At 44.9% G+C, this 27,885-nt stretch overlaps 3 protein-coding genes and 1 long non-coding RNA gene across 5 annotated transcripts in view; 1 reads left to right on the top strand and 3 right to left on the bottom strand.

Moving 5' to 3' along the window:
• LOC310837790 (class I histocompatibility antigen, F10 alpha chain-like) overlaps window positions 1-1,356 on the bottom strand; it is a 95,424-nt gene extending 94,068 nt beyond the window's left edge. For both annotated transcript variants that reach the window (XM_083724914.1, XM_083724920.1), the window contains exon 1: window positions 1,027-1,356. In XM_083724914.1, coding sequence (XP_083581040.1) covers window positions 1,027-1,240 — 214 coding nt within the window. In that variant the 5' untranslated portion in view covers window positions 1,241-1,356. The remainder of the gene's footprint in view (window positions 1-1,026) is intronic.
• The window catches only part of LOC310837292 (uncharacterized protein), a 530,615-nt gene that overhangs the window by 189,995 nt on the left and 312,735 nt on the right, over window positions 1-27,885 (top strand). The gene's annotated exons all lie outside the window — the stretch shown is intronic.
• The window catches only part of LOC310837752 (class I histocompatibility antigen, F10 alpha chain-like), a 75,269-nt gene that overhangs the window by 24,819 nt on the left and 22,565 nt on the right, over window positions 1-27,885 (bottom strand). Inside the window, 1 exon segment of the mRNA XM_083724812.1 lies at window positions 21,267-21,356. Coding sequence (XP_083580938.1) covers window positions 21,267-21,356 — 90 coding nt within the window.
• Window positions 19,260-20,792, bottom strand: LOC310838199. Its single transcript, XR_014560791.1, has 3 exons — window positions 20,510-20,792; window positions 19,842-19,874; window positions 19,260-19,320 (listed from the first exon to the last, which is right to left on the bottom strand). It is a non-coding gene; the product is annotated as an uncharacterized lncRNA (long non-coding RNA).

Consider the following 27,885-nt stretch of genomic DNA (forward strand, 5'->3'; position numbering starts at 1 on the left):
TATTTTACTATTTCCTGTAAATTAATAAGAGTTTTTACCACAATAGAGCAGGATATACATTTTTTTAGTTAAACAGAGAATATGAGTGGCAACCCCAAAAGGAGAAAAACACCAAAGGCAGCAATCTGGAATGTGGAATTAAGAATTTAACAGTGATAAATCCTTGAATAGTATGCAGAGCCAGTCGATTGGTGGGCTGAGGGAGCAGGAATATTCTGAGCAAGGGCAATTCATGGCTAGGAGCCCCAGAAGCCAGGCAGAGGCTCCAACATTTTTGAATTTTTTTTGGGGGGGGAGGCAGAATATAAAAAGAGGGCGTATTCAGGGGGCCCGGAGCTGTAGGGTGGGGACCCCCCTTTTGTTTCTCAGGAGTTGTTTGTGTCCGTCGTGCACAAGGGGATGTACAGAAACAGCAGAGAGGAGCCCCCTGAATAATTTAGGAAACCTACATTTTTGACAGGCAGCAGGAAGGGGGTTGTCTTTTTTGGGGGGGGGTTTACAACTGTAAAGCAGAAGGAACCTGATGATGAAAGGGAACTCCTGAACAACACAACATGGGGAATTGCGGGTGGGGACCCCTTATTCAGACACCCCCTCCCCCATGAAGTCAGCTCTACACGCGTCCAGCTCCCACCCCCAGGCTGGTCTCCAGGGTTTTCAGCAGAGTTTTTAGAGCGGCTGAGGGTTAGAAGAGAAGAGGGAAGGTAAAAAGAGAAGAAGAAAGACTTCTCTATCTGTATCTCTCTCTCTCTCTCTCTCTCTCTCTCTCTCTCTCACACACACACACACACACACAAACCAGAGTCACCCCGAAGCTGCGGGGGGCGGGACAGGCGAGTCCCTTCTCTCCCCCCCCCATGAATCCTGCCAACACCTTCAAGCTTTGTCTTGTTCTTCGCTTGAGCCCCGAGCCCAGGAGTGAAGCGGCCCCTGCCCCGGGCGGCATACAAAACAAGCCCCAAGTCGGGGAAAGAGATGTCTGGGAAGGGATTATTTTCTCCCCCCGCCCCAGAGCAGAGTCCTCACCTGCGCAGTCCAGGAGCAGCAGCAGGTGGGCAGCCGCCCCTAGGATCAGGGGGGGGCAGCGGAGGAGGAGGAGGACCCCCATCTCCCCCCAAAGCGAAGCTCCCTTTTCCTTCTCCCTCCGCCGCTCTGAGACCCGCTCTCTGCCCCGCCCGCGGAACCAGCAGCAGAACGAGCCGGGATTGGGCGAAGGGAAAATATTCCACCAATCGGACATCTTCGCGCAGATGGCGGCACCGGTCGCCAGGCAGACTTCGAGGCACAAGTGGCGAGCGAGGCTGAAGAGGGAACGAGGAAGTTCTTGCAGCTCCTCGCTGGGAAACGCCGCCTCCCTCCCCCTGGCAGCTCTTCCTGTCCTGCCCTGCAGGGAGGGCGGAGGGGGGTGGCCAGGGGGGGAGGGAGGGGGGGTCCAAGAGAACATCTTCCCTGGAGAGGCGCAAGAAGGTGAAGCCTTGGCTCAATGGAAGGGAAGCTGCTTGGGAGACGCCAGGTTCAATCCCCGCATCTCCAGGGGGGTCTGGGTTGCCCCCCTCTTTCTGGAACTGGGGAGAGGGGCTGTGAGATCCCCAGGGAGATGCACTCGAGGGTTGAGTCTGTCAAGCTGTCAGTCAAGTCCAACATTCCCAGAGGACTAGCTGCCTCTATGTGGCAGTTGGTCTGTTGGTGGGTTGCTGCTGGATGCAGAGAGGGAGGAAACTCAGGTGGTACCCGGCGAGGAAAATTTCATGTCACCACTCCCCCAACTTTAAAAAAAAAATTGCCTGCAAAAATTGTTTTACGTTATTTCATATTTTCTTACAAAGGAATGTGGATTCTCTGATAACAAGTAGGCGACTATGGACAGATACTTAAATCTAAGGATGAATTGTGTTTTGGCTTGTGTTATTTTATTTATATTTATTGTTTATTTATTTAATAAAATTTATTTTAAAAAATCTGCATAGTGGTTTACCAAAAAATAAAAACAAAACAAAACCACCACAGCAGTAAAATCAAGAAAAATTAACAACCCTACTTTAAAACATACAGAAGCTAAAATATTAAGATTACAATTACTTCAACTTTCTAAGGATCTAGGTATGCTTGCCTAAAGAAGAATGCTTTCAGCAGGTGCCCGAAAAGAGTCTAGCAAAGGCACGTGTTTTGTTGCAAGAGGCGGGGAGTTCCAAGGTGCAGGTGCCGTCACAGTAAAGAATGCACTACAGATATTATGAGGAACCTGTAGTAGTGCTTGAAACTACTAAAGGGGAGGTTTTATTTATTGTGATTTCTCCATGCTCTGTATTATCTGAAAAGGAAAACAGGACTGCATAGCAGCAATCTAGTCTCATCATGATCAGTGGGACTTATTCCTGAGCCGATGGTGCATAAGATGGGCTGCAACCCTATGCACTCCTTGCATCCAACTTGTACCTAAACCTCTGCACAAGCCTGCACCAGAGAACTGTAGAGTTGGGAGGGACCCCTGAGGGTCATCTAGCCCAATCCCTGGGGCAATGCAGGAATCTCAACTAGACCATCCCCGACCAATGGCCATCCGTCTTCTATTTTTCCCCTCATCCAGGACACCCAACAACGGAGACTGGAGGTGGGGGAAAAGATAAATTTTGACAATGGGGCAGATTTGTCAGGCATGCACAGGAACAGCTTGAAGACTTTACACAGAGAGGAAACCCACACGGGTTTCCCTGCCTGTAACGTAACAGGCAGGGAGCCAGCTCAGACAGAAAGACATTGGGGGAGGACAGGACAAAAGAGTACCATAGTCTGCCCATTTTATCCTCTTTGTGATGGTGACCCTGCTCCACTGAATTGAAAATTCAGCCTTCACAACACAGGAAAACGGCCAAGTAAACAACTATTTTTGTGGAGGAGGATCAAGATATTAACTGATATGCATGAAATTTCATATATAGCTATATAATCCCTAGTGTAGATAAGACCTTTGGAGCAGGCATTTTTTTTAAAAAAAGTTTTTTAATGAACCGCCCTAGTAGGGCAGGAATTGTTCCTTGATTATTTGTCACCCCCCTCCATGATGGAACCCGGGGCGACCCGCCCCCCCCCCACCCTTGCTCAGATGCAGTCTTCTCATGATTCACTACTCTCTAGTATAGTTTATCTGTTAAGTAACTAAAGCCTACCTTCAGGAACAACTCTGTAAACTGAATGAATCTGAAAGTAAAGTAGTTGATGTTAATATGATTCAGATTCATGTGTGTTTTGTTTAGAGGGACAGAAGGGAAGGAAGAACCGGGAAGGTATAAATATTGATAGGACTCAAACGAGTTAGCAATCCGCTTGTCCCTGCATAAACTCAAACAGGGAATCGTTTAAACTCTGCTAAATTATATAAACAGAGTCAGTGCAGAACAGCCTCCTGGGTCTTCTTTCTAAAACGCCCTTGCATGGCTTCAAAGATGGCTCCCGTCTTCCTCCACTGCCAGAGGCAGTAAATGCATTCGCATCTCACTCGCTGGGTGTCCCTCCCGTCCTCCTTGCATGCTTCCTTACTGGGACATCTGGGTGGCCACTGGGAGACCGCCATGCTGGACTCGATGGGCCCCTTGGGTGGGATCCAGCAGCCCAGCTCTTCTCCTGCGTCCCTCTATCTAGTGGCAGGGGGTTCCAGCGTTTAACTTTCTGCCTTGTAAAGAGATGCTCAGGTTTGCAACTAGAGCTGAACCTCAGGGTTGAGGTCAAAACAGAGAGAGAGGGGGGGGGGAGAGTATGACCACACAGAGAAGGGAAGCAGGTGGTGGGAGGCTGACAAACAGGTTTGGTTTTAGCACAGGGTCAGGTCAGAGCCCACCAGCTTTTTAAAGGGACATTTTATATCTCCACATATCTCTGCTTCCTTCTCTCGTCATACTGGCCCCACCATGAGTTTCTCTCCCCCTGCCTGGGACCCTCTAAGTCTGCAGGCCCAGGGGAGTTGGGGGTCAGGGAGGCCCCCTTTGCCCAGCCAGCAAGACCCAGCGGCCGCCAAAGCTCTTCTGGAAGGCCCTGAGCCAAGGCTGGGTGCTTGGCCCAGAGAGTGCTTGGCCCACATCCCACTGCCACGTTTGAAACCTGAGCTAAGCATGGGACACACGCAGAAGCTGCTGCCTTTTCCAAGAAATCAGCAAAGAGACAAGTAGTGGCCGCTCCTTGCCCATGTACAGGGAAGATTTTGATTTAATGGGGGGGGGCTGTGAAGTTGGAAGGTGAATAATTATTGGGGAGTTCTCTTTTTCCCAAGCTGCACGATCTCTATCATCCCTATTTCCCCTTGTCTGATGCCAAAATATTATTGTGAGTTTGGGGGGTGGTCTTAGTCTGCAGGATGCCTGAGTCCCTTCTGATTCCTGGGGTCCTGGATCCAGCCAAGGTTCAAATCTAATGGAGGGATCCATTGTTGAACTATCTCTGTGAGATGTCACCTAAGCAGCCTCACTAGTATAACCAAAGAAGCCCCTCTGAAGAAGGAGGCTGGCTGTTTTGAGGGGGGCTCTCCAGGACCCACTTTTGGGACTCAATGGGCTCAGTCACCTCAGGGACGTCTTAAGCTTCACTTTTCACCTGCTCCATCTAGTTTTTCTGGACAGGGATAGTCTGCCCACAAGGATCCATGTTCTCCTCACCTCCTGACAGGATTACTGTAACATGTGGTGTTTTCCCCAATACAGTAGGGAGGCTTCAGCTGCTACAAGATAAACCTGACAGGATTTTCACCGTCACAGCTCATTTAGGGCCAAATCTCACCGTGGCCAAAAGACCCTCTGCCTCTTTGTCTGGTTCTGAGTTCAGTTCAAAGGGCTAGTCTTGTTTTAGAAATTCCTCAGTGGCTTGAGGCTCCTTCTGCTCCCCTGCTCTTCTCTGTGGAGACTTTTCTCCCTCTCCTTTCCCTTCTTCCTGGAGGTGCAGTGGGCGACAACAACTAACGGTCAGGAATAAAATATTTTGTTCTTCACAGCCTTTAAAGAATTTTTCAGGACTTTAGACATTGCCTGTAGCTCTGTTTTCCTGCTGGATAGCTTTGATATGTGGCTTTAAACCACCCTTGGACCAATTTAGGGAGATGGTGGCATGAAGATGAACAAATAACGAAAGCCACTGCTTGAGGCAGCCCCTTCGGGAAGGAGCAGGCAGCCATTTCCCCTCCCTTTCTGCTTCACTGCCAGCCCTCCACAAAATGGCTTCCATCCCCGACAAGCAGGCCGGGTGGGGCTGCCTCAGCCTCCCCGCTTCCCTCCCTGCAGAGGAGACCTTTGGTGCAAGGGAGAGCAGCCAAGCAAGGCAGAAACCGAAAGCCACAGCAGCCCACAGATCAGGCTGCCTGACTGGGAGATCGGCAGGCAGAAATGTCGCTCAGGGGAAGACGTTTCCTTTCTCCCCACAATGTCCCTCAGTGCCCAGATGGGGAGACCTTTGGCATTAGTCCCTCTTGGCCTGGCCTGGGCCCCCTCCAGCCTTGGAAAGACCCGTCTCCCTCAGCATGCAGGACAAAACCCTGAGCCTCCACAGCTCTCTTCCTCAAGGCCAAGGGGCCAGGACTCCTGGGTCCCCTTTGGCAGGAGACTGGGCAGGAGCCAGGACTCCTGGGTCCCTTTGGGAGGAGACTCGGCAGGAGCCAGGACTCCTGGGTCCCCTTTGGGAGGAGACTCGGCAGGAGCCAGGACTCCTGGGTCCCCTTTGGGAGGAGACTCGGCAGGAGCCAGGACTCCTGGGTCCCCTTTGGGAGGAGACTCGGCAGGAGCCAGGACTCCTGGGTCCCCTTTGGGAGGAGACTCGGCAGGAGCCAGGACTCCTGGGTCCCCTTTGGGAGGAGACTCGGCAGGAGCCAGGACTCCTGGGTCCCCTTTGGGAGGAGACTCGGCAGGAGCCAGGACTCCTGGGTCCCCTTTGGGAGGAGACTCGGCAGGAGCCAGGACTCCTGGGTCCCCTTTGGGAGGAGACTCGGCAGGAGCCAGGACTCCTGGGTCCCCTTTGGCAGGAGACTCGGCAGGAGCCAGGACTCCTGGGTCCCCTTTGGGAGGAGACTGGGCAGGAGCCAGGACTCCTGGGTCCCCTTTGGGAGGAGACTCGGCAGGAGCCAGGACTCCTGGGTCCCCTTTGGGAGGAGACTCGGCAGAAGCCAGGACTCCTGGGTCCCCTTTGGGAGGAGACTCGGCAGGAGCCAGGACTCCTGGGTCCCCTTTGGCAGGAGACTCGGCAGGAGCCAGGACTCCTGGGTCCCCTTTGGGAGGAGACTGGGCAGGAGCCAGGACTCCTGGGTCCCCTTTGGGAGGAGACTCGGCAGGAGCCAGGACTCCTGGGTCCCCTTTGGGAGGAGACTCGGCAGGAGCCAGGACTCCTGGGTCCCCTTTGGGAGGAGACTCGGCAGGAGCCAGGACTCCTGGGTCCCCTTTGGGAGGAGACTCGGCAGGAGCCAGGACTCCTGGGTCCCCTTTGGCAGGAGACTCGGCAGGAGCCAGGACTCCTGGGTCCCCTTTGGCAGGAGACTCGGCAGGAGCCAGGACTCCTGGGTCCCCTTTGGGAGGAGACTGGGCAGAAGCCAGGACTCCTGGGTCCCCTTTGGGAGGAGACTCGGCAGGAGCCAGGACTCCTGGGTCCCCTTTGGGAGGAGACTCGGCAGGAGCCAGGACTCCTGGGTCCCCTTTGGGAGGAGACTCGGCAGAAGCCAGGACTCCTGGGTCCCCTTTGGGAGGAGACTCGGCAGGAGCCAGGACTCCTGGGTCCCCTTTGGGAGGAGACTCGGCAGAAGCCAGGACTCCTGGGTCCCCTTTGGGAGGAGACTCGGCAGGAGCCAGGACTCCTGGGTCCTCTTTCTGGCAGGCAAAAGGCATCTTCCTCTCTAGCTGACTCTGCCTTCAAAAAATGAATATTTCTATCCAGGTGGCATTCAGGTTCTCCTCATAATGGCCCTGACAGGCCCAAGGTCTCTGAGGGAGCTTCATGGCTGTGTGGGGATTTGAAGCCAGGACTCCCAGGCTCCCAGATCCCAGTCAAACCACAGCCCCACACTGGATCCTTGCAGGCTTCTCCACCTCTCAAGACCAGGCCTGCAGGGACATCTCTCCTGACATTATTTTTGTCCCCTTCTTGGTATTGTGTGGAAACAGAATATGGAGTCTAACAAATAGATTATGGCATAAAAGTGTCCTTGGTGTGGTTCTCTGTTCCAAACTGGATTGTTTCCCAGGGGACTTTGCCCCCTTCTGCCTCCCTCAGCAACCTCTGAGTCAGGTTGGAAAGTCCCAGGGCAGGTCCCAGAACAAGGCCTTTTTATTTTAAATGTTTGTTTTCATTTTTACTTACAAGAATAGCTGAGGGTGCAGTATACAGTTTTTGGCAAGTTACAGTAATGTAGATTTCATTTGCATACCAAGCTAGCAAAGGAATCTCAAGTGACTGCATCTCAGGCTGCTTGACTGACATTTATCACAGGAATTTAAGAACGGAGGCAGATTTTGCTGAGAGAGTACTCATCCTTCCTTGACACTGGTATTTGTGTGTGTTTGTTTCCTGGGCAGATTCCTGCCCTGACACTCTCTCTCTGCCACAAGACACCCTCCCCCATTTCTCCACAGTCCCATTTGTATTTTCTCACTTTCTCATTTTCTCTATCCTCCGCTGCCCCCTGCCGGCTGCTTTCTTCCCAAGCTGAAGTGGAAATCAGGTGATTTCTAGGAAATCCTTCAAGGGACCAGTTGAAGCAAGTCATGGGTTGCAAAAAAAAAAGGTCAAGGTTCCCACATATGTCACAGCTTTGGAATTGGTGCAAGTGGGTGTATGCCTACCTAAAAAGCGGAAATACATAAAACTTACAAATCATGTAATCAAAAAAAACCTATTTAGAATATGGGGAAAGTATGAAAACTTATTAGAAAGAAAAACACCTCTGTGGAGATCCCCAGTGGAAGCTACAACCAGGAAAAGAATAAATTTGGATAAGCAGTGGTTAACTTACAGTGAAATTTTATCTCTTACAGGACAGGAACCAAAACTGAGAAATCTCAAAGAATTAAGAAATCTGGTTACCAATTACTACAGGTACATCACATTAATGAATTGTTTAAGATAGGAAAAATGGCTTTGCAGAACAAAAGTCTCAGTTTACCAAAGAACTATTAGATGCAAATATAAAAGTATTATCAAATATGTATAAACTGCTGTTGGAGTGGGAAACAAAAGAGGAATTTATGAAATTTAGCAGGATTAAGTGGGCACAGGATGTGGGTCACAAAATCGATCATGAATTATGGGGAAAGTTGTGGAAAATAAATGTGAATTTTACGGCAAGATAAAAAATTATATGATGAAAATGGCCCACATATGGTATTTAACACCCACCAGATTGGCGAAACTGTCTAAAGAAGAAAAAGGTATATTTTGGAAGTGTAATGAAATTGAGGGATCTTTTATTCACATGTGTTGGTCGTGTAAAATAATTAAGGGATATTGGGAAACGATATAAAATGAATTTTAAAAGATACCTAAAAAGACTTTCCCCAAAACACCTGAGAGTTTCCTTTTGGAGATAGTAACAACAGAGGTCCCCCAAAAACAAAAGAGTTTATTTCTATGTGCCACTGCCGCAGTTAGAACCTTATTGGCACAAAGGTGGAAAACAAGGATAGTACCCACTCAGGAAGAATGGCAGTGTAAAATGTTTGAATGTACTGAACTGGCTGGTCTGACGAACAGTGTAAGAGAAAACAGATATAAGGAATATAAGGAGGAATGGATAATGCTTATTGCATATTTCATGAACCAGTCTAGAGAAAGACATAGCTTAGCACAGCTCGTATAAATCCAGCAGTTAAAATAGATGAGAGTATTTAATAGATAACAAATTGGATGATTAAAAAGATGTGGATTACGCAGAGTAGTAGAAAAGCAAAGGAACCAGGAAAAGTGTGGAAGGAAAGTCATATGGTATATGTATACATGTTGTGTTTGATATGAAGTTGTAAGTGGGATGAGGGAAGGAGAGAAGGGTTAAATATGCTCTGTTCTTGTTTTTGAAAATGCAAATAATTTTTTAAAAAAATATTGATCCCCTCTCCACGGAGGCGTTTTCAAGGTAGGCACCCCCCACACACCGATGTAGGAGCTGCTCAAATGTTAACATACATCTCTGTCTACAACCTTCTAAGATTATACAATAAAATTATGATGATAGAGGAATAATAATTAGGAGTGTTTTGCAGTTCTCCATGTGTTTCCTAGATGTTCACGAACAAATGATTTTGCAGTGCTCCACTATTGCGTTAAGTTGTGTTTTCTGTGAAGTCCCATTGTACGTAGCATAACTCACACACCAAGGCCAGCCCAATACATTTTGACACCTGAGGCCGGCCCCCAAATGGCATCCCTCCCCCCACCAGGGAAGAAGGGGTGAGGGGAGATTTACATCCAGGGCGGAGGGAGAAAGATTAGCTCATTTTAAATGGTATTGTTTTAACATTTTGGTGTTTGCTGCCCTGAGCTGCTTTGGGAGAGTGGGATAAAAATGTAAAACAAATTAAATATTTTGGGCATCTTCTTTTCATCTCAGTGGGAGAACTTCCTTCTGGGATTGTGGACTTTCGGGGCAACCCTGCCTTGGTCATCTCCCAACCACACTCTGTCCCAGATCAGATATCTACATATTTCTTTTATTATATTCCCCCCAACCCTCCTTTCTTGCATCCTGGAACCAAAGGCAGCATCCAGGTGGTCCCCAGCCAGACCCTGAGCAGACTTCACACCCTCTTGGCTTCAGCAACACAGCAGCCTCATGTAACTTAATCCCACACCTGCAAAGCCACAGATTATGTCCCCATCTTGCTTTGGACACTAGTTCTTCAGTCACTTTGCAAAGGAAGACCAATTATTGGCACCTCCCGGCCAGAGTCTGTGAATATTCTCAGGAACTTCAAAATCTCTGGACTTCCGGAGGCGGCGCAAAACAGCAATGGCGGTCCTCTTTACTCAGTGAAGAGGGGCTCCGCGAAAAAGGGTCGTCCGCTACGGCAAAGCGGAGACCCATTAAGAAAAACCGCAGGCAGAGTGAGCCTGCGGCCGTGGGACTCGGCGGGCGCCCAAAGCCCCCCCCCCGGAAACGAAGAAGGAGCTCCGTAAGGGGCTCCGGAACGCGAAAGGGGGAGCGGCGCTGTGAGTTCATCGCTCTTTTCGTGGACGCAAAGCCGCGCTGCTGCTGCTGCTGATGAGCGCCGACCTTTCTTCTTGAAAACATCAAAATTGGCTGCTACATACCCGTGAGTAAGGGGAGTTAAACATCTGAAAAACTTGGGAATTTGGTTGAAATTCGGCTGAAAACGGGAGGTGAGTAACAGGAAGTCCGTCTCCCGATCCTGCTAACCAGATTAAAGCAATTGCGCAGAAGAGCGCTGAAGCGCTTAAAAGGGAGTGTAAAAGTAAAACGAGGGTGTATTTGACAGACTTTGTAGTGAAAAGACAAGCAGGAAATCTTTGCAAAATTTTTGGATCTTATTTTTGGGACCTTCTTCCTAATTTTGAGCTATGTGGAGTTAAAAGGGACAACCCAGCTATCGGGCTGTCAGTGTGCAAAAGAGAACTGTCAAACTGCTGATACTGTTATTGGAGCTTAAACTGATACATAGACTGAGACACTAACGTTTAAACATTGTTGCTGGGACCTTTCTTGACACCTTGTGGCCTTTCTTCAAGAAAAAGAAAGCCTGGGGAAACTTCCTTTTGTGCTCTGGAACTACTAAAGACTTAACATAGTGAATATAAGAACTTCAATGGCGGACAAGAGCTCTCTCCTTCCTTGAAACTTTGAAATACCCCCACCTAGAGGATTGTGGAGACATAGAGGCCTGGGAACTGTACTTTATTGTGATTCTCTGTGGTTAAATTGTTTACACTCTGGACTTGTCTAACTTATGAAACAAAAGAAAATTTGACCTTGAACAGAGGCAGGTGTGGAATGAGTGGCACAGGGAGAACAAGAGCAGCTAAGGCTAAAGAAAAAGAAAAAAAACCAGGGCAACTTGTTCAAACAACCCTATCTCATCAACGAAGATCATCCGTCCCAACTGTGCTGACAGCACAGGAGGTGGAAATTGAAGAGCCTGCTGTAGAGCCTGCTGCAGAAGATATGGCAACTGGAGGATCTGAAATAGTCCTGAAACAAATCTTGGAACAACTGGCAATTTTAAACCAAAAAGTGGACAATCAATCATCAAAAATTGACCAAGCTACATCCTCTATTACTAAATTATCCGAGCAAGTTTCTCATCATACTCAGGCAATTGAAAAATTGCAAGGGGCAACGACTGAAAATTATAAACTTGCTGTGGAAGCTAGTCAAAAAGCAGAACAGGCGAACAAAAAGGTTGATGAGATTAGGGGGGAGGTAAGGCCTCTGAAAAGACAGGTAGGGGAACAACAAGCCTACCTGTCATTGGTTGAATTGAAAAGTAAGGAAAATAATCTCAGATTAAGGGCTATCCCAGAACTGGAGGAAGGAAATCTACAGGGATTTTTAACACTTTTGTTCTCCAAATTCTGGGGGATTGAGGAAGATAAGGACTTTAAAATTGTGACTGCCTTTAGACTGGGAAAACTGATAAAGAAGGACAAGTCCAGAGACTGTTTGGTTATTCTGAGATCGAGAGAGGAAAGAGACAAGATACTAGGCCTACATTTCAAAAAATCTTTGGAGATAGAAGGTAAAAAGGCTGAAATTTACAGAGATATTCCTAAACACCTTTTGGATCTTAGGACCACTTATACAGATTTGACCAAACTGTTGAGATACAACACAATCCCTTATAGGTGGGAGTTTCCGCAAGGACTATCATTTACCTACAAAGGAAGGAAAGTAAGAATTAAAACACCGGAGGACCAACAGAAGTTCCTACACGACCACAAGGAGGACCTCCAGAAAGGAGCTGCAGCTTCTTGGCCTCCACCACCACCGGGACCATCTCCAAAGCCTACACCGTCTGGATCTGGACCAGCATTACCACCTCCGGGATCGGAGGGAAACCTAGACACCCCACTGTAGACCCACCAATTAGATCAGGATGTCGCTGCAGCTTCTTAGTTGGAATATAAATGGCGGAAATTCTCCGGAAAAAAGAAGAAAAGTATTTCATATTTTGAAAAAAGAACAATTGGACATTATTTGCCTGCAAGAAACGCATGTGACAAGGCTCCACAGAAAAGTGCTAATTAATAAAAGACTAGGCCAAGAATTTATCTCTTCGGACAAAGTGAAGAAAAGAGGAGTGGTGATATATGCAAAGGAGAGCCTGTCACCGAAATTCTTATTTAAAGATGAACACGGCAGAATTTTGGCGATTGAAATTCAGACACAAGGAGAAAAATTTCTGATATTAGGAATATACGCCCCAAATGAAGGAAAATCGGAATTTTTCAGGAAGCTGCATGAGATTATGCTGGATTACTTAGACTACAACAACATCATCATGATGGGTGATATGAATGGGGTTGTGTCTGTAAATATGGATAAGTCGCAAAGTGCTAACATAACGAAAGATGGCAGACTACCTAAAACTTTTTTTGAAATGATTGACAATGTGGATTTAATTGACATATGGAGGGTTAAGAACCCCCTAGGAAAAGAAGGGACTTTCTTTTCTGAAGCTCATCTGACATGGACACGAATCGACCAAATATGGATAACTAGAGGACTGGCACCCAAGACTAGAAAGGTGGAAATCTGCCCAAAAACCTGCTCCGACCATAATGCTTTGAAAATGGAATTGAGACTAAATACAACCGGATCCTTCAGATGGAAAATGAATGACACCTTATTAAGGGACGAGAAGATTGTTAAGAAGGCCCAAAAAACTTTAAAGGATTATTTTGAGATAAATTTAAATACTACTGTGGAAAAAAGAATAATCTGGGACGCAAGTAAAGCAGTTATGAGAGGGTTTCTAATACAACAAAACACGATCAAGAAAAAGCTCTGGAATGAAAAGAAGGAGAAGATATTGGAAAAAATAAGAGATGGAGAAAAAAAACTAAGATCTAGGCCCAAGTCGAAGGAAGTGCTGAGAGAAGTGAAATTTTTCCAAGCACAATATTTGAAACTGATAAATCAAGAGGTGGAATGGAGAATTAAACAAATGAAACAAAGATCTTTTGAATCAGCAAATAAGTGTGGGAAACTGCTAGCATGGCAGTTGAAAAAGAGACAAAAACTTAATACAGTTACAAATCTAGAGATTGAAGGGAGAATGGTTCAGAAACCCGAGGAAATTAGAAAGTGCTTCCAGAGATACTTCAAAGAACTTTATTCACAAGGGCCACAGAAAGATTCGGAGGTGGACCAATTTCTTAAAACCAATGGATTACAGAAAATACCTCAGGAAATGAGAATAATCCTGAATAGTAATATCACACAGCAAGAAATTGAAAGTGCCATTCAGAACCTCCAATTAGGCAAATCTCCAGGCCCTGATGGACTTACCTCCAAATACTATAAGGTTCTGAAGGACTATTTGATACAACCTTTGTTGGAGGTTTGTAACCAGATTATGGAGGGGAGGAAGGCACCGGAAACGTGGAAAGAAGCCTTCATCACACTGATACCCAAACTAGAAACTGAAAAGACCCAGCTTAAGAACTACCGCCCCATCTCACTCCTAAGTGTGGATTACAAAATTTTTGCAGACATTTGGCAAGTAGGTTTAAAAAAGTGCTTAATGAAGTGATCCATAAGGACCAGGCTGGCTTTCTCCCTGGTAGGCATTTGTTTGGCAACACAAGAAACATTATTGATATTTTGGAGCTTTTACAAACAAAGCTTAACACTAGAGCGGTGCTAATCTTTATTGATGCGGAGAAAGCCTTTGACAACATTTCCTGGATGTTTATGAAGAAAAATTTGGAAGGGATGGGAGTGGGGCGGGGGTTTGAAAATGGAATAGAAGCAATATATTCAGAACAAAAAGCGAAATTGATAGTAAACAATGTGGTGACAGAGGAGTTTAAAATTGAAAAAGGGACACGGCAGGGGTGCCCTCTATCCCCCCTATTGTTTATTTCAGTTCTGGAGGTGCTATTGAACATGATTAGAAAGGACCGGTTGGTACAGGGAATTGAGGTCGGAGTGAAACAATATAAATTGAAAGCATTTGCAGATGACCTGGTATTAACATTGCAGGAGCCTGTCTCTAGTACTAAAAGAGTGTTAGAATTAATTTCGGATTTTGGTCGGGTGGCGGGATTTAAGTTGAACAAGCAAAAAACTAAGGTTCTAGCAAAAAAATTGACAACTACAGAAACAGATGAGTTCGTGAAAGAAACAGAATTAAATGTGGTTAAAAAAGTAAAATACCTAGGGGTGTATCTGACCTCCAAAAATTTGAATCTGTTTAAAGACAACTATGAGAAATGTTGGTCAGAAATCAAAAGAGATTTGGAAACGTGGTCAAGATTGAAACTTTCCTTGTTGGGCCGAATAGCAGCTATAAAGATGAACGTATTGCCAAAAATGTTATTTTTGTTTCAGACCCTACAGATCGTGGACAAGGTGGAATGCTTTGGAAGGTGGCAGAAGGATATCTCTAAGTTTGTTTGGCAGGGCAAAAAGCCCCGAATAAAGTTTAAGATATTAACTGATGCGAAAGAAAGAGGGGGATTTGCCCTGCCAGACTTGAGGTTATATTATGAATCCGCAGCCTTCTGCTGGTTGAAAGATTGGATCTTACTGGAAAACACTGATGTCCTAGATCTGGAAGGGTTTGACAATGCTTTTGGGTGGCATGCATATTTGTGGTATGACAAGGTTAAAGTGCACAAACTGTTTAAAAACCACATTGTCAGGAGAGCAATTTTAATGGTCTGGACAAAATATAAAGACTTATTGGAGAGTAAGACTCCGAGGTGGCTCTCACCGGTGGAGGCCAAGGCACGTAAGAGACCTAATATGGAAGCCAATTGGCCTAAATATGGGAAAATTATTGAAAAGATTGGAGACAATTGGAGGTTGCAGAGCTTGGAAAAACTAAAAAACAAGGTGCGAGATTGGTTGCATTATGCACAAATTCAAGAGGTCTTTAAAGTAGATAAGAAGGTTGGATTCCAGGTGGAAAAATCGAAACTAGAGACAGAATTGTTAGAACCAAAAAGTAAACTACTTTCGAGAATGTATAACCTGCTGCTTAAATGGAATATTCAGGATGAGACAGTTAAATCCGCAATGATAAAGTGGGCACAGGACTTGGGGCATAACATTATGTTTGAAGACTGGGAAAGGTTATGGAACACCGGAATGAAATTTACGGCATGTAGTGCCTTGAAGGAAAACATTATGAAAATGATATACCGGTGGTACATGACCCCAGTCAAGCTTGCTAAGATATATCACCTGTCTGATAATAAATGTTGGAAATGTAAGGAGGCGGAAGGGACATTCTTTCACCTCTGGTGGACCTGCCCGAAGGTGAAGGCCTTTTGGGAAATGATTCATAATGAACTAAAAAAGGTACTTAGATTTACCTTACCTAAGAAACCAGAGGCCTTCCTCTTGGGCATGGTGGACCAGAGGGTGTTTAAGAAGGATAGAACTTTTTTTATGTACGCCACCACAGCAGCAAGGATTTTGATTGCAAAATATTGGAAGTCACAAGATTTACCCACACTGGAGGAATGGCAAACGCAGTTGATGGACTATATGGAACTGGCCGAAATGACTGGCAGAATCCGAGACTTGGGAGAAGAAACAATCGAGGAGGACTGGAAAAAATTTAAAGACTATTTGGAAAAACATTATAAGTTGTATGAATGTTAAAAAACGCACCTTTTAGGAAATTCTAGCTTCAGTAATGTTAAATTAAAGAAATGGAAATTAAGGTACAAGAAGTCAGAGATAGAATAATGAAACAACTTTATTGTGTTAAAATGAAAACGTACATGATTTGGGTCATAATATATTTGAAATTGGGTAACATGATAAAATGAAAGATACAACAAGTATTGAAACAAGTTAACAAATTGCAGATGTTATGTATCACAGAGAATGCAGGGTTGGGAGGACGCGGGGAAGTCCAGTAGATTTGGAAAAAAGAACAAGAAAATTTGTAACTTTCTTTCTCTACTTTTATAATATGCTCTTTATTCTTTTTTCTGCATTTCATAAAACTAATAAAAAATATTTTAAAAAAAAGGAACTTCAAAATCTCTGGAACTCCTGTGATAAGAAGGCAAGAACCACTAAAGACAAAGGGGGTGCACCCTTATTTATTTCAGTCAAACCGATTTTACAAAATAATAATTATAATTTTATTATTTATACCCTGCCCACCCATTTCCATTAAAAACAGAGTAAAACTTCAAACACTAAAAACTTCACTAAACAGGGCTGCCTTCAGGAAAATATAATAACAATTACATCCAGTGTCTTCAAAGCAAGGTGCAGCAAATCCATTGGGTTAGGCAAGAAGAATCCTGGGGCCCCTGGAGGTTTGTTGAAGGCAACAAAACTAGTTTACTTGGAAGAGTTCATGTGGTCCCACTCCCAGTGGGTCACCCCTCCTAGAAGGCTGTGGGGACCATGAACTGGAGGCCTGCAGCCCAAAAGAAGGGGCTGCTTATTTCGGATCAAACTCTGGCCATGAAGCTCCTGATCTTCCTCTTCTCCTTGCTGGCTTCCTCCTTGGCTGTCAGCAGAATCCGAAGCAAGAATCCCTCTCATCTCCTGTAGGAAAGTCGCCTCTCTCTTCAGCCTCTCCGTTCCTTCTCTCTTTCAGCTTCAACACCTGAGCATCTAAGCATCCCTCCTCCTTGCCAACCATCCCTCCCTGCCAGTTTCTTCACTTCCTCACATAGAAGGTGGGTTGAAAACACTCAGCCAGAGCAATTGGGCTGCTTTCATACATTCCATGACATGACATCCATTTAGCCAAAGGCTGGGCGGCCCAAGAGGCAGGTAGGCAGTAATAATTTAGCCTATTTCACGCATAATACACCCAAAGCAGTTCTCAAATGTTGCCTTTCCTTCAATTTGGCTGGAAAGTGAGTGACACAAGATTGGGGAAAGGCTTGTGGAGGGAACCACAGCAACAAAGAACCAAGAGATACCATCAAAATCACTGCTCAATCTCCTCATCCCTTTTTAAAGCTTTTAGTTGTGTATATCCGGCACATTTCTGATTAATACACATTTCTGAAAATCAGCTACAAAGAAAATTCGCCAAAATCTATCAGAAAAACATGATTCTCCTCAAATTCAAGTTACAGCTGGGGTCAGAATAGATGAGTGAGAGCCAGGATTAAGAAACATCATAAACAGCATTATTATTATTATTATTATTATTATTATTATTATTATTTACTTGCATTTTGTTTATTAACAGTTTTTATTTTTAATTACAATACCAATAAACAATACAATATAACACATCTCTTAACATGATTTTCTTAACTTCTTTGGACTCCCTCACATCTCCCGCTCCTGCGTTCCTGACTATAAAATTTTATCCAGCAAATTTATCCCCTTGTTTCTACTCTTATTATCTAATTTTCCCATGTTGTGTCTCTAATTTTAAATATCCTTTATTCAAATCTTAAAAATTTAAATATAACCTAAAATTTCCAAAAATTTATCTTTTCTTAAATTTAGCTTATCTTCATATTTCACTTCATCTAGCTTAATGGTGCCAAGTTGTTTGTACTCTAGCATCCTTCTTAACATTCATGCAATTTACAATATTTTTGTAGATAAATCTTAAATTTCTTCCAATCTTCTTCCACCGTCTCTTCTCCCAGGTCTCGGATTCTGCCAGTCATCTCAGCCAGTTCCATATAGTCTATCAGTTGCATCTGCCATTCTTCCAGTGTGGGTAAATCTTGGGTTTTCCAATGCTTAGCGACAAGTATCCTTGCTGCTGTTGTTGCGTACATAAAAAATGTTCGGTCCTTCTTTAGCACCTTCGGGCCGACAATACCCAGAAGGAAGGCCTCTGGTTTCTTAGGAAAGGTATACTTGAATACCTTTTTCAGCTCATTATATATCATTTCCCAGAAAGCCTTCACTCTAGGGCAAGTCCACCAGAGGTGAAAGAATGTTCCTTCATTTTCTTTACATTTCCAACATTTGTTATCAGACAAGTGGTATATTTTTGCAAGTTTGACTGGGGTCATATACCATCTATATATCATTTTCATAACATTTTCTTTCAAAGCATTACATGCAGTGAAATTCAACCCAGTAGTCCACAACCTCTCCCAGTCCTCAAACATGATGTTATATCCAATGTCCTGTGCCCACTTTATCATAGCCGGTTTGACCGTTTCATCTTGTGTATTCCATTTTAACAGCAAGTTATACATTTTTGAAAGTACCTTAGTCTTAGGCTCTAACAATTCCGTTTCTAGCTTCGATTTTTCCACCTGGAATCCTAACTTTTTGTCAAGTTTAAAAACTTCTTTAATCTGAGCGTAGTGTAACCAATCTCGCACTTTGTCTTTCATTTTCTCCTGATTCTGCAATTTCCAGTTATCTCCATCTTTTTCTAATATTTCCCAATACTTCGGCCATTTGGCCTCCATATTGAGTCTTTTCCGGGCCTTAGCTTCCAATGGTGAAAGCCACCTTGGAGTTTTATTTTCCAGTAAGTCTTTGTATTTTGTCCAGACATTAAACACTGCTTTTCTGACAATATGGTTCTTGAAAGTCTTATTAATCTTGACCTTGTCATACCATAAATATGCATGCCAACCAAAAGCATTATTAAAACCTTCCAAATCTAATACATCAGTGTTTTCGAGAAGCAGCCAATCTTTTAGCCAGCAGAAAGCTGCTGATTCATAGTACAACCTTAAGTCTGGCAGGGCAAAGCCCCCTCTTTCTTTCGCATCAGTTAGTATCTTAAACTTAATTCTGGGCTTTTTGCCCTGCCAGACAAATTTGGAAATATCTCTCTGCCACTTCCGAAAGCACTCTGTTTTGTCCACAATCTGCAAAGTTTGAAGCAAAAACAGCATTTTTGGCAATACATTCATCTTTATAGCAGCGATTCGGCCTAACAAGGAAAGTTTCAATCTTGTCCAACTTTCTAAGTCTCTCTTAATTTCTAACCAACATTTCTCATAGTTGTCCTTAAATAGACTCAAATTTTTTGCTGTTATATTTACCCCTAGGTATTTTACTTTTTTAACCACGTTTAACTCTGTCTCTTTCTGAAACCTTTCTGACTCTGTAACTGTCAAGTTTTTTTTCCAATACCTTAGTTTTTTGCTTATTTAACATCATAAACAGCATTAAAGGACAGCAGGAGCTCAGAGCCTCTGTAATTCACAGCAAAACTGTGGAGATAAAAACAACAGGGTGTTTCAAATTTAAGCCAGCATCATGGTGTGGGGACATCAGCCTTATAGAGCTAGTGGGAACCCAAAGGCCATCTAGTCCAGCCTCCCAAGGAAAGCCACCATCCCTCATCATGTCAAATCAGACATGAGATATGCCAGGAGCATCACCAAAATGGGCCTGCAGAGGGCAGCTCGAGCAAGTGAGCCAAGCTGCACACTTTGGGGGAATACCGGAAGGACACAAAGCAGTCCTACCAGAAGGAAAAATCCCTTCCAGAACCCCTTCCAAGATCTCTCATTCAGATCTATTTGTCAGGTAGACGGGATCCTCTGTGGAGCTCAGATGGACAGACAGAATGAGTCACAAAAGCGATTTTCAGCTCAGTGGACACTGCAGATTATGTCACTCTTGGAAACCCCAAGGTGGGTAACAGGGGAAGCTTTTTCCCATTTGGGGATGTTCCCCACAGAGTCTTCTGCAAGAGCCCCACTTTGCCCCCACCTGCACCCCCACTTACCCCTGGTGGAGCTGTCGGGCCCCTGGTCACTTGCTGCAAAAGGGAGGAAACACAGGAGTCAGGATCCCGGGGAGGGAGATCCCACCCACCCACCCCCGCCCTTCTCCTCCCTCCTTCCACCCCCATCCCAAATCAGGCTCAATATGGGGAGGGGCCTAAGGGCAAGGGGGTTCAAGGGCAGCACTGGAGGGAGAAGCAGGTGCTGGAGGGCGAAGAGAGATGGGCACAGCCTGGCATGGAGGCAGCGGGGGACTAGAGCGGGCGTGGGTGCAATCTGGGTAGGGAGGCAGAAGCGGGGGGGGGGGGGAGCAGTGGTGCCAAATCCAGAAGGGAAGGGTTCCTGACATCCACAGACTTGAGCCACCCAACCAATTCTTTAGCTTCAGGTTCCAGTAAATTAAACCCCCAGAGACCCCTCTCTCCCCCCACCCTCGGCTCTTCCTCCTGCTCCTTCCTGGAGCCCCTCCCTCAGCCGACAGTCTCTCTGCAGCCTTTTCCTGGCCCTGAGGGACCCCTTGCTGTCCACAGACAGGCTGAGCAGACAGGCTGAAGCTTCCCATCAGGGTCTTGGGCTTCAGGACTAGGCCACCACCAGGTTTGGTTTAGTCTGTTTGTAACTCCATGGTGAGAAAAATATGTCAGACAGAGAGAGGGGAGGAGTCACTCACTTGCGGTTTTTTCGTAGGCTGCTTTCTCCCTCCGTTTCCCTGTGAAGACAAAAGCAGAAGGTCAGAGCTGGAAGGGACCTCCAAATGCCACACAATTCCATTTTGACAATCTGGCTCTCAAGTGCTGAAACCTTCCCAGCAGCTGCTCCTCTTGTCTCTTCCAAACACCTCCAAGGAGGGGGAGCCCAGAAGGGGAGCATTTCAAGGAATTCATGTTACAAAGAAGTCGAAAAAAGTGAGAAAATTAAATAAAAAAATCAACATGAAAGCCAGGCAGTGGACAAATTCCAACAGGCTGGAAGGAAACTAGAGAAGGGACTAGAGAATGTCCCTTCACTCATTCCTGTTCATATTATTATTTCAGTCCCAGCCGACCCCTAATCATCAATCTTGCGGGGGGGGGGGGAGAAATAATGAACTTTAATATTGCAATTCTAGGCATGTCTACTCAGAGGAATGTCCTATTCAGTTCAATACAGTGTCCTCCTTAATAAATATTTATTCATTTAAAAATACAAAATGAGTACACAAAATACATAATAAAATAAAAACATCAGGTGGAAAGTGAATTTCCTGAGCACAGAGTGAGCGCAAAGCAATGGCCAACATACTTTTGGTTTAAAGGGTGTTTTATGGGGAGGGGTCTCTGCAGGGATGCCAGCAACAGTTTCCAGGAAGCTCCACCAGCACATTCCCAGTCGGAGGCCAGGACAGAAGGACACAGGAGAGGCAGCAAAGACCCCCAGGGTTTACTTACTGAGCTTCTTGATGGTGAAGATGATCCCAGAGACCAGCAGGATGGCAGCCATGACACCCAAAATGGCTCCCACAATGAGCCCCAGGTTGACTGAAAGGGGACAAGAGATGTTTTTATTCAGACTGGCGGCAGCAGCTCCCCAAGGCCTCAAGCAGGAGATTTGAGTGGAGGTGCTGAGCTATGAGCCCAGGAGGATTTTACATGTGCCAGGCAGGCCCCTTTTCTCTCTCCTGACAGGCCAAGGTCTTCTCTGTAGTGGCCCCGACACAAGGGAGTTTATTTTTCCACCAGAGTAAAGCATCAGAGGTCTTCAAAATAACCAATTTATTTAAGGAAGACAGTTGCCAGGCACACCTGTTTCATCACAGACTCCAGACTTAAAAGCAGATCTCCTCCTGCTCAGGCGCTTCAGCCTTCTCTGTCCTGACCCTGAGAGGAAGGGATTCCCTCCCCCCTGAGACCCCCCAGGGCCCAGCATTACAGGCCTTCAGGGAAGACACAAACCCTTAGAAAAAAGCATCTTCACTAGGGTTGCCATATGTCCGTTTTTTTCTGGACACGTCCTCTTTTTCAGACTTAAAATGTCTGTCCAGACAGATTTTTTAAAAGAGGCAAAATGTCCAGGTTTTTTTGTTTGGGTGGAATCTCTGAATTCGGTAGCGCTAGTGAGTGAGCCCTGGTCCCCTCTCCCCTGTCTGGGTGAGTCTTTGGCTCAAGGGCCGCTTCCATAATCCTCGCTTGCCTGCCTGTGAGAAGGAGAGTCTGGGCTGTGGGTGGGGATGTGCGTTCAGGGGCTCCTGCTGGGGAAAAGGGAGTCTGGCTCTTAGACATTCTGCTTTGGTTCCTGCAGGCACAGCTTTCCTGGCAGTGTGTGAGAGACGAGCATTGTTATTAAAAAACCCTTCTTGCTCTTCCCAGCGGTGTGTTGGATGGAGTAGAGATGAGTATCAGTTTTTCTAGCTGGGAACGAGTGTGAGGAGGAGCGAGTGAGAATCTTTTTCACTATGAAATACAGTCAGTCCCGGGTTCCCTCTTTTAAGTTCACTGCCCCTTTTTCAGTCGCAGGGAGTGCGAGTAAGTCAGCCATGTTGAGGAGATAATTTGATTTTGAAGAAATAACACATCTGCCCACATTCTGTGATATCACAACTGCTTGGGCTTAAAGGCAAAAACTTCTTTTGCCAGTTTTTACCTACGACACCCAATTTGAGTTTAAGGCCTATGAGACACTTGCCAGAAAAGGCTGCATCTCTGCAGAAATCTACAGATTCTGATTCAGTTCCTTCCCTCCAGAGCAACCTTTCTCAACCTGTGGGTTCCCAGATGTTGTTGAACTACAGCTCCCATCACCCCTTGCTTGCAAGGCCAGAGCTCAGGGATGATGGGAGTTATAGTCCAACAACATCTGGGGACCCACAGGTTGAGAACCACTGCTCCAGAGACACAGACAGGATCCAACTGGGGGGGGGCTTCCGGAGGCGGCGCAAAACGGCAATGGCGGTCCTCTTTACTCAGTGAAGAGGGGCTCCGCGAAAAAGGGTCGTCCGCTACGGCAAAGCGGAGACCCATTAAGAAAAACCGCAGGCAGAGTGAGCCTGCGGCCGTGGGACTCGGCGGGCGCCCAAAGCCCCCCCGGAAACGAAGAAGGAGCTCCGTAAGGGGCTCCGGAACGCGAAAGGGGGAGCGGCGCTGTGAGTTCATCGCTCTTTTCGTGGATGCAAAGCCGCGCTGCTGCTGCTGATGAGCGCCGACCTTTCTTCTTGAAAACATCAAAATTGGCTGCTACATACCCGTGAGTAAGGGGAGTTAAACATCTGAAAAACTTGGGAATTTGGTTGAAATTCGGCTGAAAACGGGAGGCGAGTAACAGGAAGTCCGTCTCCCGATCCTGCTAACCAGATTAAAGCAATTGCGCAGAAGAGCGCTGAAGCGCTTAAAAGGGAGTGTAAAAGTAAAACGAGGGTGTATTTGACAGACTTTGTAGTGAAAAGACAAGCAGGAAATCTTTGCAAATTTTGTGGATCTTACTCTTGGGAGCTTCTTCCTAATTTTGAGCTATGTGGAGTTAAAAGGGACAACCCAGCTATCGGGCTGTCAGTGCGCAAAAGAGAACTGTCAAACTGCTGATACTGTTATTGGAGTTTAAACTGATACATAGACTGAGACACTAACGTTTAAACATTGTTGCTGGGACCTTTCTTGACACCTTGTGGCCTTTCCTCAAGAAAAAGAAAGCCTGGGGAACCTTCTTTTTGTGTGCTCTGGAACTACTAAAGACTTAACATAGGGAATATAAGAACTTCAATGGCGGACAAGAGTTCTCTCCTTCCTTGAAACTTTGAAATACCCCCACCTAGAGGATTGTGGAGACATAGAGGCCTGGGAACTGTACTTTATTGTGATTCTCTGTGGTTAAATTGTTTACACTCTGGACTTGTCTGACTTATGAAACAAAAGAAAATTTGACCTTGAACAGAGGCAGGTGTGGAATGAGCGGCTCAGGGAGAACAAGAGCAGCTAAAGCTAAAGAAAAAGAAAAGAAACCAGGGCAACTTGTTCAAACAACCCTATCTCATCAACGAAGATCATCCGTCCCAACTGTGCTGACAGCACAGGAGGTGGAAGTTGAAGAGCCTGCTGCAGAAGATATGGCAACTGGAGGATCTGAAATAGTCCTGAAACAAATTTTGGAACAACTGGAAATTTTAAACCAAAAAGTGGACAATCAATCATCAAAAATTGACCAAGCTACATCCTCTATTACTAAATTATCTGAGCAAGTTTCTCATCATACTCAGGCAATTGAAAAATTGCAAGGGGCAACGACTGAAAATTATAAACTTGCTGTGGAAGCCAGTCAAAAAGCAGAACAGGCGAACAAAAAGGTTGATGAGATTAGGGGGGGAGTAAGGCCTCTGAAAAGACAGGTAGGGGAACAACAAGCCTACCTGTCATTGGTTGAATTGAAAAGTAAGGAAAATAATCTCAGATTAAGGGCCATCCCAGAACTGGAGGAAGGAAATCTACAGGGATTTTTAACACTTTTGTTCTCCAAATTCTGGGGGATTGAGGAAGATAAGGATTTTAAAATTGTGACTGCCTTTAGACTGGGAAAACTGATAAAGAAGGACAAGTCCAGAGACTGTTTGGTTATTCTGAGATCGAGAGAGGAAAGAGACAAGATACTAGGCCTACATTTCAAAAAATCTTTGGAGATAGAAGGTAAAAAGGCTGAAATTTACAGAGATATACCTAAACACCTTTTCGATCTTAGGACCACTTATACAGATTTGACCAAATTGTTGAGATACAACACAATCCCTTATAGGTGGGAGTTTCCGCAAGGACTATCATTTACCTACAAAGGAAGGAAAGTAAGAATTAAAACACCGGAGGACCAACAGAAGTTCTTACACGACCACGAGGAGGACCTCCAGAAAGGAGCTGCAGCTTCTTGGCCTCCACCACCACCGGGACCATCTCCAAAGCCTACACCGTCTGGATCTGGACCAGCATTACCACCTCCGGGATCGGAGGGAAACCTAGACACCCCACTGTAGACCCACCAATTAGATCAGGATGTCGCTGCAGCTTCTTAGTTGGAATATAAATGGCGGAAATTCTCCGGAAAAAAGAAGAAAAGTATTTCATATTTTGAAAAAAGAACAATTGGACATTATTTGCCTGCAAGAAACGCATGTGACAAGGCTCCACAGAAAAGTGCTAATTAATAAAAGACTAGGCCAAGAATTTATCTCTTCGGACAAAGTGAAGAAAAGAGGAGTGGTGATATATGCAAAGGAGAGCCTGTCACCGAAATTCTTATTTAAAGATGAACACGGCAGAATTTTGGCGATTGAAATTCAGACACAAGGAGAAAAATTTCTGATATTAGGAATATACGCCCCAAATGAAGGAAAATCGGAATTTTTCAGGAAGCTGCATGAGATTATGCTGGACTACCTAGACTACAACATCATCATGATGGGTGATATGAATGGGGTTGTGTCTGTAAATATGGATAAGTCGCAAAGTGCTAACATAACGAAAGATGGCAGACTACCTAAAACTTTTTTTGAAATGACTGACAATGTGGACTTAACTGACATATGGAGGGTTAAGAACCCCCTAGGAAAAGAAGGGACTTTCTTTTCTGAAGCTCATCTGACATGGACACGAATCGACCAAATATGGATAACTAGAGGACTGGCACCCAAGACTAGAAAGGTGGAAATCTGCCCAAAAACCTGCTCCGACCATAATGCTTTGAAAATGGAATTGAGACTAAATACAACCGGATCCTTCAGATGGAAAATGAATGACACCTTATTAAGGGACGAGAAGATTGTTAAGAAGGCCCAAAAAACTTTAAAGGATTATTTTGAGATAAATTTAAATACTACTGTGGAAAAAAGAATAATCTGGGACGCAAGTAAAGCAGTTATGAGAGGGTTTCTAATACAACAAAACACGATCAAGAAAAAGCTCTGGAATGAAAAGAAGGAGAAGATATTGGAAAAAATAAGAGATGGAGAAAAAAAACTAAGATCTAGGAAGATCTAGGAAGGCACCGGAAACGTGGAAAGAAGCCTTCATCACATTGATACCCAAACTAGAAACTGAAAAGACCCAGCTTAAGAACTACCGCCCCATCTCACTCCTAAATGTGGATTACAAAATTTTTGCAGACATTTTGGCAAGTAGGTTTAAAAAAGTGCTTAATGAAGTGATCCATAAGGACCAGGCTGGCTTTCTCCCTGGTAGGCAATTGTTTGGCAACACAAGAAACATTATTGATATTTTGGAACTTTTACAAACAAAGCTTAACACTAGAGCGGTGCTAATCTTTATTGATGCGGAGAAAGCCTTTGACAACATTTCCTGGATGTTTATGAAGAAAAATTTGGAAGGGATGGGAGTGGGGCGGGGGTTTGAAAATGGAATAGAAGCAATATATTCAGAACAAAAAGCGAAATTGATAGTAAACAATGTGGTGACAGAGGAATTTAAAATTGAAAAAGGGACACAGCAGGGGTGCCCTCTATCCCCCCTATTGTTTATTTCAGTTCTGGAGGTGCTATTGAATATGATTAGAAAGGACCGGTTGGTACAGGGAATTGAGGTCGGAGTGAAACAATATAAATTGAAAGCATTTGCAGATGACCTGGTATTAACATTGCAGGAGCCAGTCCCTAGTACTAAAAGAGTGTTAGAATTAATTTCGGATTTTGGTCGGGTGGCGGGATTTAAGTTGAACAAGCAAAAAACTAAGGTTCTAGCAAAAAAATTGACAACTACAGAAACAGATGAGTTCGTGAAAGAAACAGAATTAAATGTGGTTAAAAAAGTAAAATACCTAGGGGTGTATCTGACCTCTAAAAATTTGAATCTGTTTAAAGACAACTACGAGAAATGTTGGTCAGAAATCAAAAGAGATTTGGAAACGTGGTCAAGATTGAAACTTTCCTTGTTGGGCCGAATAGCAGCTATAAAGATGAACGTATTGCCAAAAATGTTATTTTTGTTTCAGACCCTACAGATCGTGGACAAGGTGGAATGTTTTGGAAGGTGGCAGAAGGATATCTCTAAGTTTGTTTGGCAGGGCAAAAAGCCCCGAATAAAGTTTAAGATATTAACTGATGCGAAAGAAAGAGGGGGATTTGCCCTGCCAGACTTGAGGTTATATTATGAATCCGCAGCCTTCTGCTGGTTGAAAGATTGGATCTTACTGGAAAACACTGATGTCCTAGATCTGGAAGGGTTTGACAATGCTTTTGGGTGGCATGCATATTTGTGGTACGACAAGGTTAAAGTGCACAAACTGTTTAAAAACCACATTGTTAGGAGAGCAATTTTAATGGTCTGGACAAAATATAAAGACTTATTGGAGAGTAAGACTCCGAGGTGCCTCTCACCGGTGGAGGCCAAGGCACGTAAGAGACCTAATATGGAAGCCAATTGGCCTAAATAGGGGAAAATTATTGAAAAGATTGGAGACAATTGGAGGTTGCAGAGCTTGGAAAAACTAAAAAACAAGGTGCGAGATTGGTTGCATTATGCACAAATTCAAGAGGTCTTTAAAGTAGATAAGAAGGTTGGATTCCAGGTGGAAAAATCGAAACTAGAGACAGAACTGTTAGAACCAAAAAGTAAACTACTTTCGAGAATGTATAACCTGCTGCTTAAATGGAATACTCAGGATGAGACAGTCAAATCCGCAATGATAAAGTGGGCGCAGGACTTGGGGCATAACATTATGTTTGAAGACTGGGAAAGGTTATGGAACACCGGAATGAAATTTACGGCATGTAGTGCCTTGAAGGAAAACATTATGAAAATGATATACCGGTGGTACATGACCCCAGTCAAGCTTGCTAAGATATATCACCTGTCTGATAATAAATGTTGGAAATGTAAAGAGGCGGAAGGGACATTCTTTCACCTCTGGTGGACCTGCCCGAAGGTGAAGGCCTTTTGGGAAATGATTCATAATGAACTAAAAAAGGTACTTAGATTTACCTTACCTAAGAAACCAGAGGCCTTCCTCCTGGGCATGGTGGACCAGAGAGTGCTTAAGAAGGATAGAACTTTTTTTATGTACGCCACCACAGCAGCAAGG

The sequence above is a fragment of the Podarcis gaigeae genome, assembly GCF_964106915.1.
Source record: "Podarcis gaigeae genome assembly, chromosome: 2".
NCBI lineage: Eukaryota > Metazoa > Chordata > Lepidosauria > Squamata > Lacertidae > Podarcis > Podarcis gaigeae.